This window comes from Schizosaccharomyces japonicus, assembly GCF_000149845.2.
Source record: "Schizosaccharomyces japonicus yFS275 unplaced genomic scaffold supercont5.1, whole genome shotgun sequence".
Lineage (NCBI taxonomy): Eukaryota > Fungi > Ascomycota > Schizosaccharomycetes > Schizosaccharomycetales > Schizosaccharomycetaceae > Schizosaccharomyces > Schizosaccharomyces japonicus.
The window spans coordinates 3,565,204-3,581,417 of NW_011627860.1; the positions used below are offsets into that span (position 1 = coordinate 3,565,204).

Below are 16,214 nucleotides of genomic sequence, written 5' to 3' on the forward strand. Positions count from 1 at the left end.
CTTTATCCCGCTTTCCCACATACCCCCATATTCTGCCCACATGTTACGACTCCCACCATAAAAGATCCCCATAACCCGCGGACTTCCCCCACAAACGCCCACTTATCCCACTGGTTTGACGTCTCTGCGACCTTTCCCGTCTCCACTTCTCTGCGTTTTCTCTTTCGGTTTTTTAAAGTGCCGCTTCATTAGACCTGTTTCCTTTCACATCTCCTGTTGTGCTAGCTTTGCTTGCATCTTTTTGCGCTTGCTTTGTTGGTATGGTACAAACATGGCCTCCTCCAACCATAGTCTGTCTTTTCCGCCTGCTGAACACTTGGAAAGGCTGAAGGAAGCTATGGACGACCAGTTTTTCAAGAGCCAGCGCATCGTCCAGTCGCAGTGTAATGTCAGCGGTGTTCGTCGGTCGTCTGTCGAGTATAACATTGACAAGCCTGTGAGTCATGACGTTCTCCTCGCAACCCGCTCCCGGCGTTCCATATCGTCATTTCCTTACTCTTCTTCCGGTTGCAGCGATTTTTCTTCGAAATGGGAAGGTTCCGCTTGCACTTCGCCTAAGGCTCCCGGCAATAACGGCGTTTTCCGTGCGAATTCATCATCTACCAATTCCAATTCTGGTCTAACGGTTTCCGGATCTCGTAATGCGTGTTTTGAACGCAAAACGTCAGACCTGGACGCACCTACTGTTTCACTTGATCCTAGCTGGGAATCGTTTGTATTGAAAAGTCTTTCTGCTAACACAGTATTATCGTCCAATCCATCCAATTTGTCTCCTACCGAGAAAACAAAAAAAAATACAAGGACGGGATTAACGCTGGAAGTAGAGGCTGAAACAGGTGTTCGGACGGAAAGTAGTAGGGAGTCAAAATTTGCAGAGTTGAAGGCACTGAGTCCTACTGTCGCAGCGAATGCTACAGCAACGTCAGCGATTTCACCGCGGAGTTCTTCTCATCGGCCGAGCATTTTCTCAATACAGCGAGACGAGCTAGCCAACAGCAGTGTTGGTGATTCACATCTCTCTTCGAGTAGGAGTGCTCGCTCAAACACGTCTCCTCGACCTGCTTCCGCGACTTCAAAGAAATTTAATCTCTCCTTCTCCTCTTCGTCTGAGGATGGAGGTTCTGCCGCTCAACGCACGGGAATGTATTATCAACCTGATCCTCAATTCTCACCTCGTGAGCCAAACGTTCGCTCTCATCGTCATCGTTGCTGTAACAGTTCTTGTGGTCATGTATGCGAACCCAATGTATACGAGCATGCACTGACCGTAGTCTCGGACTTGGGAATGGATCGTTTCTGGGCTAATATCATTGATATTTTTACGCAGGATTTCTATGCCTTGCGTCTTGGACTTACAATTCCACACGATACTACCGATATATACAATACTCCTTGGCGCTTAAAAGCTGCATACGATGGTATTTACCGTCATCACGAAACTGCTTGTGCGGACACGACCGCTATACCCTGTTCTCAGCAAAACGTGTCGAATATGACGGTACACGCGCAGAATGGGAATTACGGTACCATTTTTAATTCAAACTATGCAAATGTACCCACTGGTGAGGATCTTGAGCTGATTGACATCCAGACTATCCATCATATATTGAATGAGGGAAGGGTGATTGTGTATACCCGACAACAACATCGTTGTCCAGAGTCCCATCAACAAACTACCAATGCCACTGAATCTTCGTCATCAAAGGAAAATTCTACCAAAGCTGCGCCAAAAATGCCTATGTCTTCTCGTCGACCTGCAGCTGCTTCGGAAGCCGACCCAGATATGCTTGGTCCACAGACTTCTGCTGGCAGAAACGGACGCAAAAAGTCGGCTGGTGACCCGTCTCATTCATATTTCGCAGAATATGAACAGGTGTCAATGACACCATTTTTCATATCACCCTCTGTCAGTCCGGCAGTTATTAAAGAATCATCAAACAACCCCTTTTTCCCTTCCAGTTCTTCCCGACTAGATCAATCAGCATTTATTAAGGACTGCGGACACGTTTGCAAACTTGCTGGACATGCTTGCAATTGTTGTGAGTCCTCGAAGATTCCCAATCCAGTTGCTGAAACGGCAGAAGAAAATTCTGCTGAGCGCTTTCATTCACAGGGCGATGCTGCGAGTACGGACGAGGCTTCACCCTCCACTGATAACAACGACTCAGTGCACGTGTGTAATGTGGGTGAGGCAGGCTTTGAATCTGCATTTAGCATTATTCACGTACCTTTCATACATCCTTCTGTGTATTTAAAGGGCTCAGGAAAGTCATCACATGTCCCCCTTGCTATCCTGTCGATTCAATCAAAGCTGGTGCCGTATCCTTCATCTTTGCTTTCCAGCATTCGGCGGTTGGCTCCTTTTTTAGCTGCATCCTTGTTTCATGCTCTCAATCTGTCTGCGCCTTTACCGCTTTGTACTACGCATGAGCGGACCGGTGATTGTGGTTGTGTATTCAACGATCTTTCAGATGCAAGTGAGCATGCAGAGCATGCAAGTGAAACCGAGTCTCCAGACCCACCTCGTACGCGGTTTGTTTCTCATGAGAAGCATTCCGATACCACACCGAATGCTAGTAACGGAAAGCATATATTTTCACCATACGGGGCTCGTATTTTGAGCCATACTCATAATAAGTCTCATCCATATGCAAACGGTAGCATTGGTTTAAGGTCATCTCAGTTGCGTTCTCGGGCTAGGGCGTTTTTTTCGGTGCCGAAGCAGACTGGTTTCAGTTTGCGTTTTGGAAGAAGGTTACCAGTGTTTGCTAATCAATTCGGTAACTTGCTTGGGTCCACAGGTTCAACTGATAGAGGTGAGACTAATTCTAAAAAAGCGAAACGAAAACGTGTTAATGATTCGGCAACTGTTCCTGACTCTTTTGTTCCGCCATCTAAACTGCTTAGAGTGATTATTGATTCTATTCCTGTTCATGTTTTTACCGCGTGTGCCACGACGGGCCGGATTACCTGGGTCAATGAGAGAGCAGCTTTGTATTGTGGAGTAAGCGCGGCAGCTCTCGTAGAGAAACAGTTTGCGCATATTCATCCGGATGATATAAATCTGTTCTTGGGAAAGTGGAAATCAGTAATCTCGGATGGTGATGTATTCTATAAGGAATTACGTTTACGTCGTTTTGACTCTCAGTATCGTTACTTTATTTGCCGTGCTATTCCTTTGCGAAACTCTAAGGGTGTGGTAATACAGTACTTTGGGACTATGATGGATGTTCACGAACAGAAAATGGCCGAGCAAGAAGCAAGGAAACAATCTGAAGCTGCTGCAAATATTAATGACTATCGGTCTTTGGCTGAGGCTTCTCCTCAGATCGTCTTTGCGGTGAATCCCATTGATGGTATTGTCTATGCCAATGCTCAATGGCTTAGTTTTTCTGGACTTTCGTTTGAGGAAAGCATGGGTTTGGGTTTCTTATCGGTAGTACATCCCGAGGACAGGATGAAATGCCTGCTTCCTGGAACCTCATCAAAATTTCCTAATTCGGATAAGACATATGCCATTGAGGTTCGTTTTCGATCAACTGTTGGTCAGTATCGCTGGCATTTAGTGAAATGTGTCTGCGTGAATCAGTTTGCCGACACTTCCAACGTCTTATGGTTGGGTACTTGCACGGATATTCATGATCATAAGTTGCTTGAAGAAAAGCTTCAAGAAGCAAACCGAGAGGCGCAACGAATGATGAATAGCAAAACACGTTTTCTGTCAAACATGTCTCATGAAATTCGGACACCACTTGTTGGCATCACTGGCATGGTGAACTTCTTGCTGGACACCAACTTAACTTCCGAACAGCTGGACTATGCCCATACTATTCAGCAGTCTTCTGAAGCTTTGTTGTCCGTCATCAATGACATACTCGATTTGAGTAAAGTCGAGGCGGGAATGATGAAATTGACACATGAGGCATTCTCTGTTCGTTCTATGATGGAAGACACAAATGAAACCCTTAGTACATTGGCGTTCTCAAAAAACTTGGAATTGAATTATGTTGTAGACCATGATGTACCTGATATGGTAATCGGTGACCAGGCTCGTTTGCGACAAGTTGCACTCAATGTTATTGGGAATGCCCTAAAGTTTTCTCATGAAGGTGAAGTGTTTTGCCAGTGCTCAGTAAAACCAACTCAGGGACTTGCACCAAATGAGATTATGCTTCAATGGGAGTGTTATGACACTGGCCCTGGCTTCAGCAAAGAAGATGAAGAGAAAATTTTCAAGCCGTTTTCACAAATTGATGATTCGCTTACTCGCAAACATGGCGGTTCCGGTTTGGGTCTTGTAATATCACGCGAACTTATTGAATTGCATGAAGGAACAATGTCCTGCACTAGTGTCAAAGACCGGGGCAGTGCCTTTTATTGGTCCGCGAAGTTCAAACTCAACGCAAAGCCTGTCAGTATTGAACCTCCTGTTGAGTTCGTACAACCGGAAATCGGCAAGCCAGCTCTCGACTGCACAAAAGCTCTTCGTCGTAACAAGTCACTTGCTCCAGATGCTTTTGCCATCGAAGTAACTCAGGATGAGGCGAGTCCGGAACCTCTAGAGCGTGCTTCAAATACTTCAAACAATGTCAGTACTTCGGGAGCATTAAAGAAGCCTACTGCATCTTCGTTGCCGAATATCACCACTGATTTACCGAAGAAACTTCAGCCTTCAGTTTTTAACATTGTTGTCATTTCGCATACCCGCTACAGCAGTTTTGCGCTGGCGCATCACATTCGATCAATTGTTGACTATGTTCAGATGAAAGATTTAATTACGTTTCAAAGCTTTCAATCTGCATATAACCAAATATTCGAACATCCGTTGCTTTCAACCGTCACACATTTTGTAATTAATTTTACTGACAACGACAGCATTATGAACATAGTTCGTCATATTAAGAGCTATGAATACTATTGCAACGCACTCGTCATCTTGGTTGTTACTATGAAGCAAAAGAAGGAGCTTTCCGAACACTTCAAGGAAAAGGGTGAATGGACAAAGCAGCATATTAAATTTGTGACAAAGCTTGCTAAGCCTTCAAAACTTGCTCCGTTTTTCACCGGTGATGACATAAAAAAGAGTGCTGTCTTGGACTATAGAAGGGAAAACGCCAAGCAGTTTGTTGCCGATCAAAAACAGATACTCGACGGAATGCGTGAGAAGTTGCTGAACACGAATCACAACATCTTGCTTGCGGAGGACAACATGATCAATTGCAAAGTCCTTACTCGTTATCTTGAACGGATTGGACTTAAAGTGCACCTTGCTCATGACGGTGTGGCCTGCTTAGAACTGTGGAAGAGCAAGCCTGAAGGCTTTTTTTCGCTTATTCTCATGGATTTGCAGATGCCAAACATGGACGGGTACCAGGCCTGTGTGGAGATTCACAAACTTGAGGAGAGCTTGGGTTATAAGATGCGTGTTCCCATCATTGCGCTTAGTGCTAATGTGATGTCTGATGTCGTTCAAAATTGCAAGCAGTGTGGTTTTGACTCCTATATCTCCAAACCCATTTCTTTTAAATTACTTTCTGCTAGAATATCTGGTTACGTTCTTGGCTCTATTCCTTGCTCGCCTCCCTTCGTTGAACATGACGGTTAGGGGGAGCACTACTACGCTCGTTTATTTTCTCTTTTCTCTATCTTCGGTATTAGTTTTTTTCCGTTTGCATATCTGTTACACATTTGTTACTCTTTCTCAAATTTCTTTTATTTATTACATATAACTCATAAAATTGCATCTTTCCTTTTTAGTTCAAATTCTAGAAGACATGACGAGTTATTAACGGTTTTAGTGGTAATCATTAGGTTCTTATTTCTTTTTCCATGTTTAAAGTTCCTTGTTTTGCTAAATGTTGCTTTTGGATTTAGAGTAGCCACGTGACTGGTTAAGGTTTACTACTACCGGTGTGAATAATATGTGGCCTCGTTTGGGGTAGAGTGGGTGCTACCCTCCCCCAAACACAGCAATGGATTCCAGGTGGAAATTCCCATTTGGTTCTTCAAAATCACAACACGAACCGAGCAGAAAACCTCTCCCAGGAAGCTTTTCAAAACCTGCATCTGTTCATTCAAACACGTCTCGCGAATTAAAAGCGCCAATGCCCGAAAGAATGACGGCAAGCGGGAGACCGGGAACGTTTAGAATTGCTAAGGCTACTTCAACGGAAGATGCCTTGACCAACTGTATCATAGTGTCCCCTGAGGATTTTGGTCAGCAGTATATAATTGTTGATGATTATTTTGTTTTGTCGACGAAGTATGTTTTAGAACCCGGACTGTGAGAGCTAATTGTTACTAACATATACATGCAGGCCGGTACCTGGCTTTCCCAGAGGCTGTCTTGGTGCCTCACAACCCCAACGTGAGTGGGCTGCTTGGTCATTGAACCAACAAGTTACTGTCGCGTCTTATGATCCCTTTTCGCAGAAGAATTCGTCTTATTTGAGTAACCTTGACTTGGAACTCTGCTTTCAAAACAGAAATAGAACAACAAGCGATGCTTTTGATGGTGAGGATATGGCCAAAAAGTTCAAACAGGTACGTTAAACAAATGTTGATTTCAGATTTCAACCCTCCTTTAAGAACTTAACTAACTGCTATGTGAAGAGTTATCAGAATCAAGTCCTTGCGCCTGGCCAGAAGATTGTTTTCGACTACCGTTCCTATAACATTAAAGCGACAGTTATTACTGTTACTTGTGCTGATCTTCTCTTGAGTGAAAAACCATCTGATCAGTCACCTATTAGCAAGGATCCTCGCACTCGCGGCTTGCTTACTATGGACACTGATATTACATTCTATGCTGCAAAAGAGAACGCTGTTCGATTGAAGGCCAGCATGAAACGACCAGCGGCTAATGCCATCTTGCAGCCCGGTTTCAAATTCGAGGACATGGGAATTGGTGGTCTCGATGCTGAATTCAGTGCTATTTTCCGTCGTGCTTTTGCTTCCCGTATATTTCCCCCGGGAATGATTGAGAAACTAGGCATTAGTCATGTAAAGGGTATGTTGCTTTATGGACCACCCGGTACGGGTAAGACTTTAATTGCCCGTCAAATTGGTAAAATGCTGAACGCTCGCGAACCAAAAATTGTTAATGGACCTGAAATCTTGAACAAGTTTGTCGGTCAGTCTGAGGAAAACATAAGAAAACTTTTTGCGGATGCCGAGCGAGAGTACCGGGAAAAGGGTGATGAGTCGGGTCTTCATATCATCATTTTTGATGAGTTGGATGCCATTTGCAAGAAAAGAGGAAGCTCTGGCGGTGACACTGGTGTTGGTGATCAAGTTGTTAACCAATTGCTTGCAAAAATGGATGGTGTCGACCAGTTGAATAACATTCTCGTTATTGGTATGACCAACAGAAAAGATATGATCGACGAAGCATTGCTTCGTCCTGGCCGTTTGGAAGTTCACATGGAAATTTCTCTCCCAGATGAGAATGGCCGTTTACAAATTTTAAAGATTCACACTGCCAAGATGCAGGAAAACAAGGTTCTCGACAAAGATGTTGACCTTGCTGAACTCGCAGCCCTTACTAAAAACTATTCTGGTGCAGAAATTAATGGTTTGGTTAAGAGTGCAACAAGTTTCGCCTTTAACCGTCACATAAAAGTTGGAACTGTTGCAGGAATTTCAGATGATATTGAAAACCTTAAAGTCAACCGTGGTGATTTCTTAAATGCATTGACTGAAGTTAGACCTGCTTTTGGCGTTAGTGAAGAGGAACTTGAGAGCTGTATCCAAGGTGGTATTGTGAACTTTGGTAAACACATCGAAGATATTATGACCGAAGGACGGTTGTTCGTTAAGCAGGTAATGAACAGTGACCGGACGCGTCTTGTTAGTCTTCTTCTTTCCGGACCAATTTCTTCGGGAAAGACTGCTCTGGCTGCATCCATTGCTTTGGCTTCCGAGTTTCCTTATATCAAATTGTTATCGGCAAACAGCATGGTTGGTATGAATGAAGGTGCTCGTATTGCTCATATCAGTCGAGTCTTCGAGGACAGTTATCGAAGCCCCTTAAGTGTTATCGTTGTCGACGACATTGAGCGTATTATAGACTGGGTACCTATTGGACCCAGATTCTCGAATACAATGTTGCAAACATTAATGGTTCTTTTCCGCAAACAACCACCTAAGGGACATCGACTTCTCGTCATTGCTACTACTTCGGAACGTAATGTTTTGCTTCAAATGAATATGGTGTCATCATTTGATGCAGAAATCGGTGTGCCTAATGTTACCACCTTTGAGGAACTTGACCGTGTACTTCAATCTGTTGATATATTTGCAGACAACAATGTCCGTGCAGGGGCTCTCAAGAGACTGCGCGAGTATATTGGTGTTGATAGAGTCAACGTTGGTGTTGCGAGAATCCTTATGATTGCTGAGACAGCCAAGCAGGATACTGATGTGGTTACTTGCTTTATCGATTCTTTGGCAAGAATTATTCCAGTTGATAACTAAAACGCTCTTTATGAATGTGCTACAACGATTAGCCAATTGTTTGGCACAACTTTCAAGAATTATGATAAAGATTAAGATTTTTTTCCTTACATCAGGAAGAATGCATGGGTGATTGATTTTTTCATTTCTTTTTTAGTAGATTTATGAATTTCATTAAAGTTTGGTGATGCCTTCTTTATTAAAAAGATGGTAATATGTACATGAGGAGTGAAACAGATTTTGAAGTGTGAATCAAAGAGAAATTATATTAGCCATTTTGCTTCGCTATCATGTGTTTAAAGAACTAACACTACAAAGTTTATGGTTGGTGATTAGTTTATACATTGCGCTGATGACAGATTAATGAATAAGATATGTAGGAAAGTAATGGTAAAACATCTTGCAGAACTGCATGAGAATTTTAACAATCAAAAGTAGAAAGATTAGATAATTGGGACAAAAATCTTTACTGACAATTTGTGAACAATTGCATTGGCTATTACGTTTCGCCCTTAATTCAGTAATCACATTCATGATTTTCCGTGCCTTCCGCAAATCAGCAACAAGAAGAAAGAATTGATTTATTAAAAAGTTTACAGTCAGTCCAAAGTCATCAAGATGTATTTTCAATCAAATTGTTTAAAAAGAGCGACCCTTTTGAGTGAGTCTTAAAGCTTTACCACAATTTGTCATAAAGGCATCTACGATCCCACAACCAATGGCATCACAAATTCGGAATTCCCAACTAAACGTTGGCGTATTTTTCCCTTTAAATGATGCGGTTGTGTTTCTTTGGACAATATCACATTCAAGAGCTTCCCCATATGGTCGTTTCTTTAAGTATCGAACAATGTCTTGCCGACTGTACTGGAGCATCTGAGTGAATACACCTATTGTTGGCAGTGACACGCCATATGTACTGGGTCCTGCGAGGATAAGTAAACCAAGCTTAATGAGGATACGGCGCTCTTGATCGGAAAAGGGTAAATTTTGAATGGGAAAGGTACAACCTTGAAATTCTTTGGAGGCTTCTTGAAACGATTGAATCACTTTTTTCTCTTCGTCTTCAACTAACGTTTGAGCAATTTTATCAAGATACCCCTCGAAAGTAGATGTCTTAATTAAGCAAGCCTCACCGGGGAAATTGTCGGATCGCTTGATATAGAGTTTTTTTAGGGAGCCTTTCTTCAGTAGCAAACTGAGATTCTGTGAAACAGTAGTGAAGTCATTTTGGAATAACCCACTTAGTTGTGACTCAACAACCACTGCCGGGCAGGCTACTACAAGTGTGTCGGCTTGTTTGGTGAACACTTGTTGCTTGTCAAACATGTTTTTATGCAAATACTCTATTGCTTTTTGCACATCTTCGGCGCTTCTGCATCGAATAGCAGGGTAAAAAGAGGGTAAAGGTTGTAACGGCGTATGTCCATCTGTATTCACGACATCGCTTTTTGCACTGACCTTTGAAGGAGATGATCGCGAACTTGACGTTTTCTTTCGTTTGTAGAACAAAGATGAAATTTTTGTTTGCTGTTTTCTTTTGTTTTTGAAAATATTAGGCGAGTTCATGATGTTGGACAACAGAAACAATTGTGAAATTAAAAGTAAAATTTTTTAGAGAATTAGAAAACGGGAACAAAATGAACGGAGTAAGAGGAATAACGAAGATCGGTTGGCTATAGCGATCCTTCAACGATTTAATGACGGCAGAAGACTTCAAAGTCGTCGAGTATAAAAACAATTTAAATTGTGCAGCTTAGAATCTAAAAATACAATAACGAGCAATTAAAAATATAACAGATTCATCAGCGCAAACAATAAATCGGTTGATTTTTTAATTTCGGTTTTTCTCGTTTGTTTGTTCACATTGGTGGTGAAAGTTGTGAAATAAACTATTCCACGTGTGAAGAGAAACGATGAAAAGGGACGCCGAGAAGTGGAGAACGCAGTTGTAAGGAATCTAAATGTCGTGTTTAGACTTACGGCTCGTTTTAACTGCTTATAATTATCATGGTATTATATTTATTATTATTATTATTTATTTTATTTTTTTTTTTTTTTTTTTTTTTTTTTTTTTTTAGCTAATTATCATAATTATATTACAAATAAAATTAAACTAGAAATCAAACGGTTTACAACTTTTATGCTTTAACATTATTTAAATCTGCTCCACTTTACTTTCTTATCTCTGTATCTACAAGTTAACATAGCTCGATCGGTCACCCGACTCTTTGCACTATTAAGTCGGTCGACATAACCAGTAAATTGCGGATCAACTTATGCAGCTCTTCGTTTCAAAACTGTTCCTCCGTCTGATTAAAATGCTCTAAATTCAGTACCGACAAGATCCCAAGTGCCGAGAACTCTGTACTCTTACAATCCAATCGTTTTATTTACTCCGTGTCTTCTATCGAATGCTGACAGTTTCCCCGTTACATCACAAAGACTGATTAGGTATATTACACTAGTTAGTTGGGAGTGTGTAAACATACGAAATATCTCATATATCTGTAAATCCTTTCTATTCCTAGCAAGACATATTCATCCTAGTTATAGCTTAAGTATAACAGAGTAGCTAAAACAAATCTCGATTATTGACTTAGTAGTTTACTCGCTCATTGTATGAATAACAGCATTACTCTATGACCGATGACCGGGCACTCTACTTCAGCTGTCACCTCCGGCAGAATGCACATTTAATATAGTCGCAAGCAAGGGACAGTCATCTGAACTTTGTTCCGCTATCATGATTAAGCCGCGGACAATGAACACTAGATTCGCATCTTCACCAAAGCTGCTATAAACGCATTTGAAGAATAACGTTGTTAATAGTGCTGTAGTGACTTTGAAAAAACCAATCAATTGTTGATGCAAGCAATGCAATTCCTCCTCAATGAGAAAACCTCGAACCCTGAATGCGAGAATACACAACTAAACGTCTCCGTTTGTAAGACCGAACCACGTATGCATCGGAAAAACAACCGTTTTCCTTAGCTCACCCGCTAAAAGCGCTCACAATTTCGCTAAAATTATTGCAATAGAAAGCTTGTTTATTACTAAGATACTAAACTAACTAAATAAAAATTCTTAATTCTAATTCCCCTAAATGAATTCTTCCCTATTACAGCCTAATTTGGTAGCCTGTTTTCTCGTATTTGGTGGTTTATTTTCATAGTAGATCATAGACGGCTCCTCTATGATCTACTGTCGATCCACCACACTTTTTGGTCTAAAGCTGCTGCCATTCCACGAGATTGTCTCCTTGAGAGCACAGCTGTAAGGCTGTTTCGTCCGTTTTGAAAAGTCCATTTCTCTGTTTTTCTTGCATCTATTTGCACATTCTTTGAGTTCTTTTTGGAAAAAGTAGTTGACTTCGAGTTCTTTTAGACTTTGCTTTCTTCTCTGAATCGTCTCACGGAAATACGTGAAAGACGTCATCTTGTTTTGGAGCAATGTTGTCGGCATCAGATAGTAGTCTTCATCATTCTCATTCGTTATTAAAGAAGCGGGATATCACTTTAAAACCAGAATATTCCGATAAAAAAAAGCCTTTTAACTTTTCAAAACAGCTGCTGTTAAACTACGACTGGCTGGGATGGATCTCTGTGATTTTAACATTCTTCTTAAGCAGGGACTATTCGGGACTTGACAGTAGACTGTTGACGATAAACCCATTTTTTCTCCTCACAATACTTCTTTTTGTTGCTTTCACTACTCAGTACTTGGGTATCTGTTCAGAAAGCTACCGCGAGTTTCGAGTCGTGAATGTCATATCGAGTGCTTTGTCCCAGACTTTTATCATTCTTGGCTCGAGCAGGCTTGAAGTCCTGCTCTGCATAGCCACATTTAGTTGTGTGCATCATCTATTCTCTGAGCATTTCAACCTTGGTGCTACTAGTAAACACCAAGTTGAAAAACTATTGCTGTCGTTGAGCTTGTTTGGCTTTACTCTCGCTTTCCATCTCATAAAAACACATTCGTTCTCATCCCTATTCGGCATTAGCTGTTCTTATGCATATTTATTTCTAGGAGCCCTCATTAAATTCGTTTCTACATTGAAATTACAGCTTTCAAAGATTCAGCAAATTTCTCTGTTCCTACTTCCCGCTCTTATTTGTGTGCTCTGCCAACTAAACTATCTCCCAAATGGAAACATTACCTTACCCGTAATCCCCCTTTCCTTCCTATGCATACTTCAGGTGTCAGCTATGAGCTGGCAACCATTTAATCGTATCTACAAACGCATGAACCGTACCCATGTATCTTTCTTCGTCGTTTTCTTCCTTAGCGCTTTATCTCTTGTCGTGGATACGAACAACTCCAATGTTCTTCTGCGACCATGCGAATTCATTTGTGCACTTGTGCTCTTTGGGCCCGAAATTGAGTTCGATACCAACATCTTTGGAAACTATAAGAGATTGCGTTTCGCATATCGATTCATTGAAAGTATCCTGGAAGAAAAAGAATCGCGCAGCATTTTTTATTTCTTTCTTCTGAATGCCACCTACATGATAGTGCAGATAGTTTATGGTTTCTGGTCGAATTCACTTGGACTAATTACTGATGCTATTCATATGATGTTTGATTGCATTGCCGTTCTTGTTGGTCTTATTGCAACAGGTCTGGCCAAGCTGCCTTCTTCTGATATGTTTCCCTTTGGTTTTGCCAAAATCGAATCTTTGTCGGGTTTCACGAATGGTATTTTTCTACTCTTGATATCAATCTCTATTGTCCTGGAGGCAGCCTTCCGTTTATTCTCTCCACCTGAAATGAGAACAGAACAGCTTCTTACTGTGAGTATTATTGGCCTATTGGTGAACCTAGTTGGTTTGCTTTCTTTCAGTCACGGCCATGCACATTCTCACGGACACGGATCGTGCCCTCACTCTCATCACAAGCCTCACGATTTTGCCCTCCCAAACACGAACAAAGACGCATGTGTGCAACCATTTGTGCGCGAAAATAGCCTTGATGAAACCGAACAAGAACATGAGCACGAACATGATCACGAGCATGATCACGACGAACATTCTGATGAAGATGAACACAATCACGATCACGACTTAAGTCATAATCATATTCACGAAACGCATGCTATACACAACCACTGTCACTCGCATTCCGAACACAGTCATCACCAGGATTCAAACATGCGCGGCATTTTATTACACATCATGGCCGATACAATGGGATCTGTTGGTGTGATTGTTTCTACAATTTTAATTAAGTGGTTTGGCTGGACCGGCTTTGATCCCATTGCTTCCATTCTGATTGCCGTTTTGATTTTTGTATCGGTACTTCCTCTAATTACTTCCTCTGCAAAAAACCTAATTCTTTACGCTGATCCTGGAGTTGAGTACTCATTAAAGCAATGTCTCTCCGATTTATCAGTCTCGCATTCTATCGTGAGCATTTCTAACCTTAAGTTTTGGTCTGCCAGCAACGGCGACGTTAATGGTATTCTACACGTTCAGGTTGGAGTGGATGGAGACCTTAGTAATGTACGAGATGCTGTTGAAACCAAATTGAGATTGGCAGTCCCCACTCTGAAGCAGTTATTCGTACAAACAGAACGTCCAAACACCTGCTGGTGCGGAAAATAATACTACATTTGTGACATATTTCTGATACGTATTTAAGTGACAGATAAACATTTTTATTCTATAATGTTTTTAATGAAAGCGATTCTAAGAACACACCCAAGTCCGATTTTTTGCATTCAATAACGCTAGCTTCAAAAGAGTCCATTCTAATTTTTGCAGACGTCATGTTTGCGACCTCTTGGAAAGCAAGTCCAAACTTGTTGTGGCCATGACCATCATCTTCATCTTTTGATGAAAATGTAGAAGTGCTTGTGCCAACTATAAGGTAACTGTCTTTCTCTTCTTGTAGAGCAGCTAAAACCAGCGGGAGATGTTTCAATTTACCCATCTCTTTTTCTTGTTGCTAGATATTGTTAATACAGACTTTCGAATATACTACGATTCGTACATTAATGGCTTCGGCGACCCAAAGTGTTAGTTTTGTGAGCGCTAAAGGGTGATTGAAAACCTTTAAATCCGCACCCTCGGTCACTAAACCAATGCGAAATGAACGTAGTGTTTTTATATTCCGTTTTTCCAGAAGTGTAATTCCTGAACGAACAATTGACCTTTGTAAAGACATGGCTATCGTTAATGCTTTCTCAATAGCATCAACACTAACACTGTCAGTAACATGCGAGTAATTAAAAATTCACATACTTATCTAGGGAATCATAGGCGTCATAAAAGTTGTGTAACCATTCCTCATTCTGTTCATCCTCGAGTTGCTTTATGTAATCATCTTCGTTTTCGTCAATATCTCTGGCCGTGTTATTTTTCTTTAGTACAAGTCTAGATTTTCCGCTTTCAAGCAAAGCACTAATTGCGTAAGTAACATCACTTGCACTTAGGGTGCATTTAAACCCAAAAGTTCGAATAAAACTTTGGTAGACCACCTCATCCAAACCATAAAGTGGCCCAAATCTAGTTAAACTTTGTTTTAAAGTTTTTTTTAATTCCATATTCATGTGGGTATATGTTTGCTTGCATTCGACAAGACTTAAACCCATTTTTGCAAGCAGCTTATGCAAACGTTTTCGTCCATCTTCACTCCAAATACGTAGTCGTGATCCTACGTATGATGAGTGTAACATTGCATCGTACAGACTCCAATGTCTGACAAGCATGAAACGAAACTCGTCTTCAGTATGAATGGAGTTGTCTGTCGATGATTTTCCATGGGGTCTAGCAAGACCACTTTTGTTAAGCGGCGGAGGATTAAGACGATTCACTTCGTCCCGAAGCACTTTATATGACCTAGCAATAGAGCGCGAAAAAACTTGGCTGTTGATTTCAAGACTGGTAAGACCAACAATTGCTAGCCAAAGTGCTTCGTTGTCTTCACGACCAAGGGAAGATGCAATGGAGTATAATGTATTGGTAACCGAGTCACCGACCCATGTGCCTCCGTTGTAGTAATCCGCCAGCACAGCAGAATACTGTTTATATTTTTCCTTTTTCCGTTTCCGCTCTTCAATCTTTCTTGTGGTATTGTCAGAGTATCTTCGCCGCCGTCTGGGACGCACTATGGAATCTTCACTGTTGTCAGTTTCATTGCCAGAAAGTTCGTTCACTTCTTCATTCGTAGACTCCTCGTCAGATGAATTTTCTTGGCTTCTTGTCTCTTCCGTATCCTCTAATGAGCGTAGGGTATACCAAGCTTCATGTATTTCAGTCATTTCATCTTCGATATCACCGTCATCAATTACGAAGATTCTATTGTCCTCTTCATAAATATTATCCAAATTGTACGGCCTGTGAGAGTCAATTAAATAGACGTTAAACTGGTCATTAACTGCTAAATATGCAGGAAGATCAACCATTGCACCACAATTAATTAAGATAACTGCCTTTAATTCTTCGTTTCCTTCAATAAGTGTTTTATTTGCCTTTTCCAATGCTTGGTATCCTGATATTGGCAATATTTTGTGGGTAATGAAATCTCCTTTCAAGAGTCGCGAAAGTAATTTACATGCACAGAGCGCATCTGGATCCAATCCAACGAGAATTTGAACTGGACATCCTCCGCTACCAATTTGCTCTTTGAAATTTGAGTAAAATTTCGCATATTCAGACCTCTTAACATACATAGTCTTGAGGTGGTTGATAGGTGATTCGAAAAGACTTACTATAAGCAAGCATTACTCCATAAGTTTTTCTTCTTATACATCGGTAGAG

General features: G+C 41.2%; 5 protein-coding genes across 5 annotated transcripts; 3 read left to right on the forward strand and 2 right to left on the reverse strand.

Annotated features, from left to right (window-relative positions):
• Window positions 1–271: 271 nt before the first annotated feature.
• SJAG_00331 (histidine kinase Mak1) lies at window positions 272–5,605 on the forward strand (the record flags this gene model as incomplete). Its single annotated transcript, XM_002171582.1, has 1 exon — window positions 272–5,605. The coding sequence occupies one exon, from the start codon at window positions 272–274 to the stop codon at window positions 5,603–5,605; it is 5,334 nt and encodes a 1,777-aa protein (XP_002171618.1).
• A 275-nt stretch (window positions 5,606–5,880) lies between these two features.
• SJAG_00330 (secretory pathway protein Sec18) lies at window positions 5,881–10,388 on the forward strand. The gene is made up of 3 exons (XM_002171581.2): window positions 5,881–6,262; window positions 6,318–6,543; window positions 6,613–10,388. Exons 1-3 carry the CDS (start codon window positions 5,973–5,975, stop codon window positions 8,473–8,475), a joined length of 2,379 nt encoding a protein of 792 aa, XP_002171617.1. The 5' UTR covers window positions 5,881–5,972; the 3' UTR covers window positions 8,476–10,388.
• On the reverse strand, window positions 8,693–10,450 carry SJAG_00329 (fungal protein). The gene has a single exon (XM_002171580.2). The coding sequence runs from the start codon at window positions 10,021–10,023 to the stop codon at window positions 9,094–9,096; it is 930 nt and encodes a 309-aa protein (XP_002171616.1). The 5' UTR covers window positions 10,024–10,450; the 3' UTR covers window positions 8,693–9,093.
• A 1,220-nt stretch (window positions 10,451–11,670) lies between these two features.
• Window positions 11,671–14,435, forward strand: SJAG_00328 (cation diffusion family zinc membrane transporter Cis4). Its single transcript, XM_002171579.2, has one exon. The coding sequence runs from the start codon at window positions 11,907–11,909 to the stop codon at window positions 14,055–14,057; it is 2,151 nt and encodes a 716-aa protein (XP_002171615.1). The 5' UTR covers window positions 11,671–11,906; the 3' UTR covers window positions 14,058–14,435.
• On the reverse strand, window positions 14,047–16,196 carry SJAG_00327 (DNA replication pre-initiation complex subunit Cdc45). The gene is made up of 3 exons (XM_002171578.2): window positions 14,697–16,196; window positions 14,446–14,653; window positions 14,047–14,400 (listed from the first exon to the last, which is right to left on the reverse strand). The coding sequence occupies exons 1-3, from the start codon at window positions 16,124–16,126 to the stop codon at window positions 14,116–14,118; spliced, it is 1,923 nt and encodes a 640-aa protein (XP_002171614.2). The 5' UTR covers window positions 16,127–16,196; the 3' UTR covers window positions 14,047–14,115.
• Between the last annotated feature and the right edge of the window lie 18 nt (window positions 16,197–16,214).

Coding starts and splice junctions, on each gene's coding strand:
- SJAG_00330 (XM_002171581.2), top strand. CDS start 5,973: ATGGATTCCAGGTGGAAATTCCCATTTGGTTCTTCAAAATCACAACAC. Junction 6,263..6,317: donor TATTTTGTTTTGTCGACGAA/GTATGTTTTAGA, acceptor ATATACATGCAG/GCCGGTACCTGGCTTTCCCA. Junction 6,544..6,612: donor TGGCCAAAAAGTTCAAACAG/GTACGTTAAACA, acceptor TGCTATGTGAAG/AGTTATCAGAATCAAGTCCT.
- SJAG_00329 (XM_002171580.2), bottom strand. CDS start 10,023: ATGAACTCGCCTAATATTTTCAAAAACAAAAGAAAACAGCAAACAAAA.
- SJAG_00328 (XM_002171579.2), top strand. CDS start 11,907: ATGTTGTCGGCATCAGATAGTAGTCTTCATCATTCTCATTCGTTATTA.
- SJAG_00327 (XM_002171578.2), bottom strand. CDS start 16,126: ATGTATGTTAAGAGGTCTGAATATGCGAAATTTTACTCAAATTTCAAA. Junction 14,654..14,696: donor GCCTATGATTCCCTAGATAA/GTATGTGAATTT, acceptor TGACAGTGTTAG/TGTTGATGCTATTGAGAAAG. Junction 14,401..14,445: donor GGGTCGCCGAAGCCATTAAT/GTACGAATCGTA, acceptor AACAATATCTAG/CAACAAGAAAAAGAGATGGG.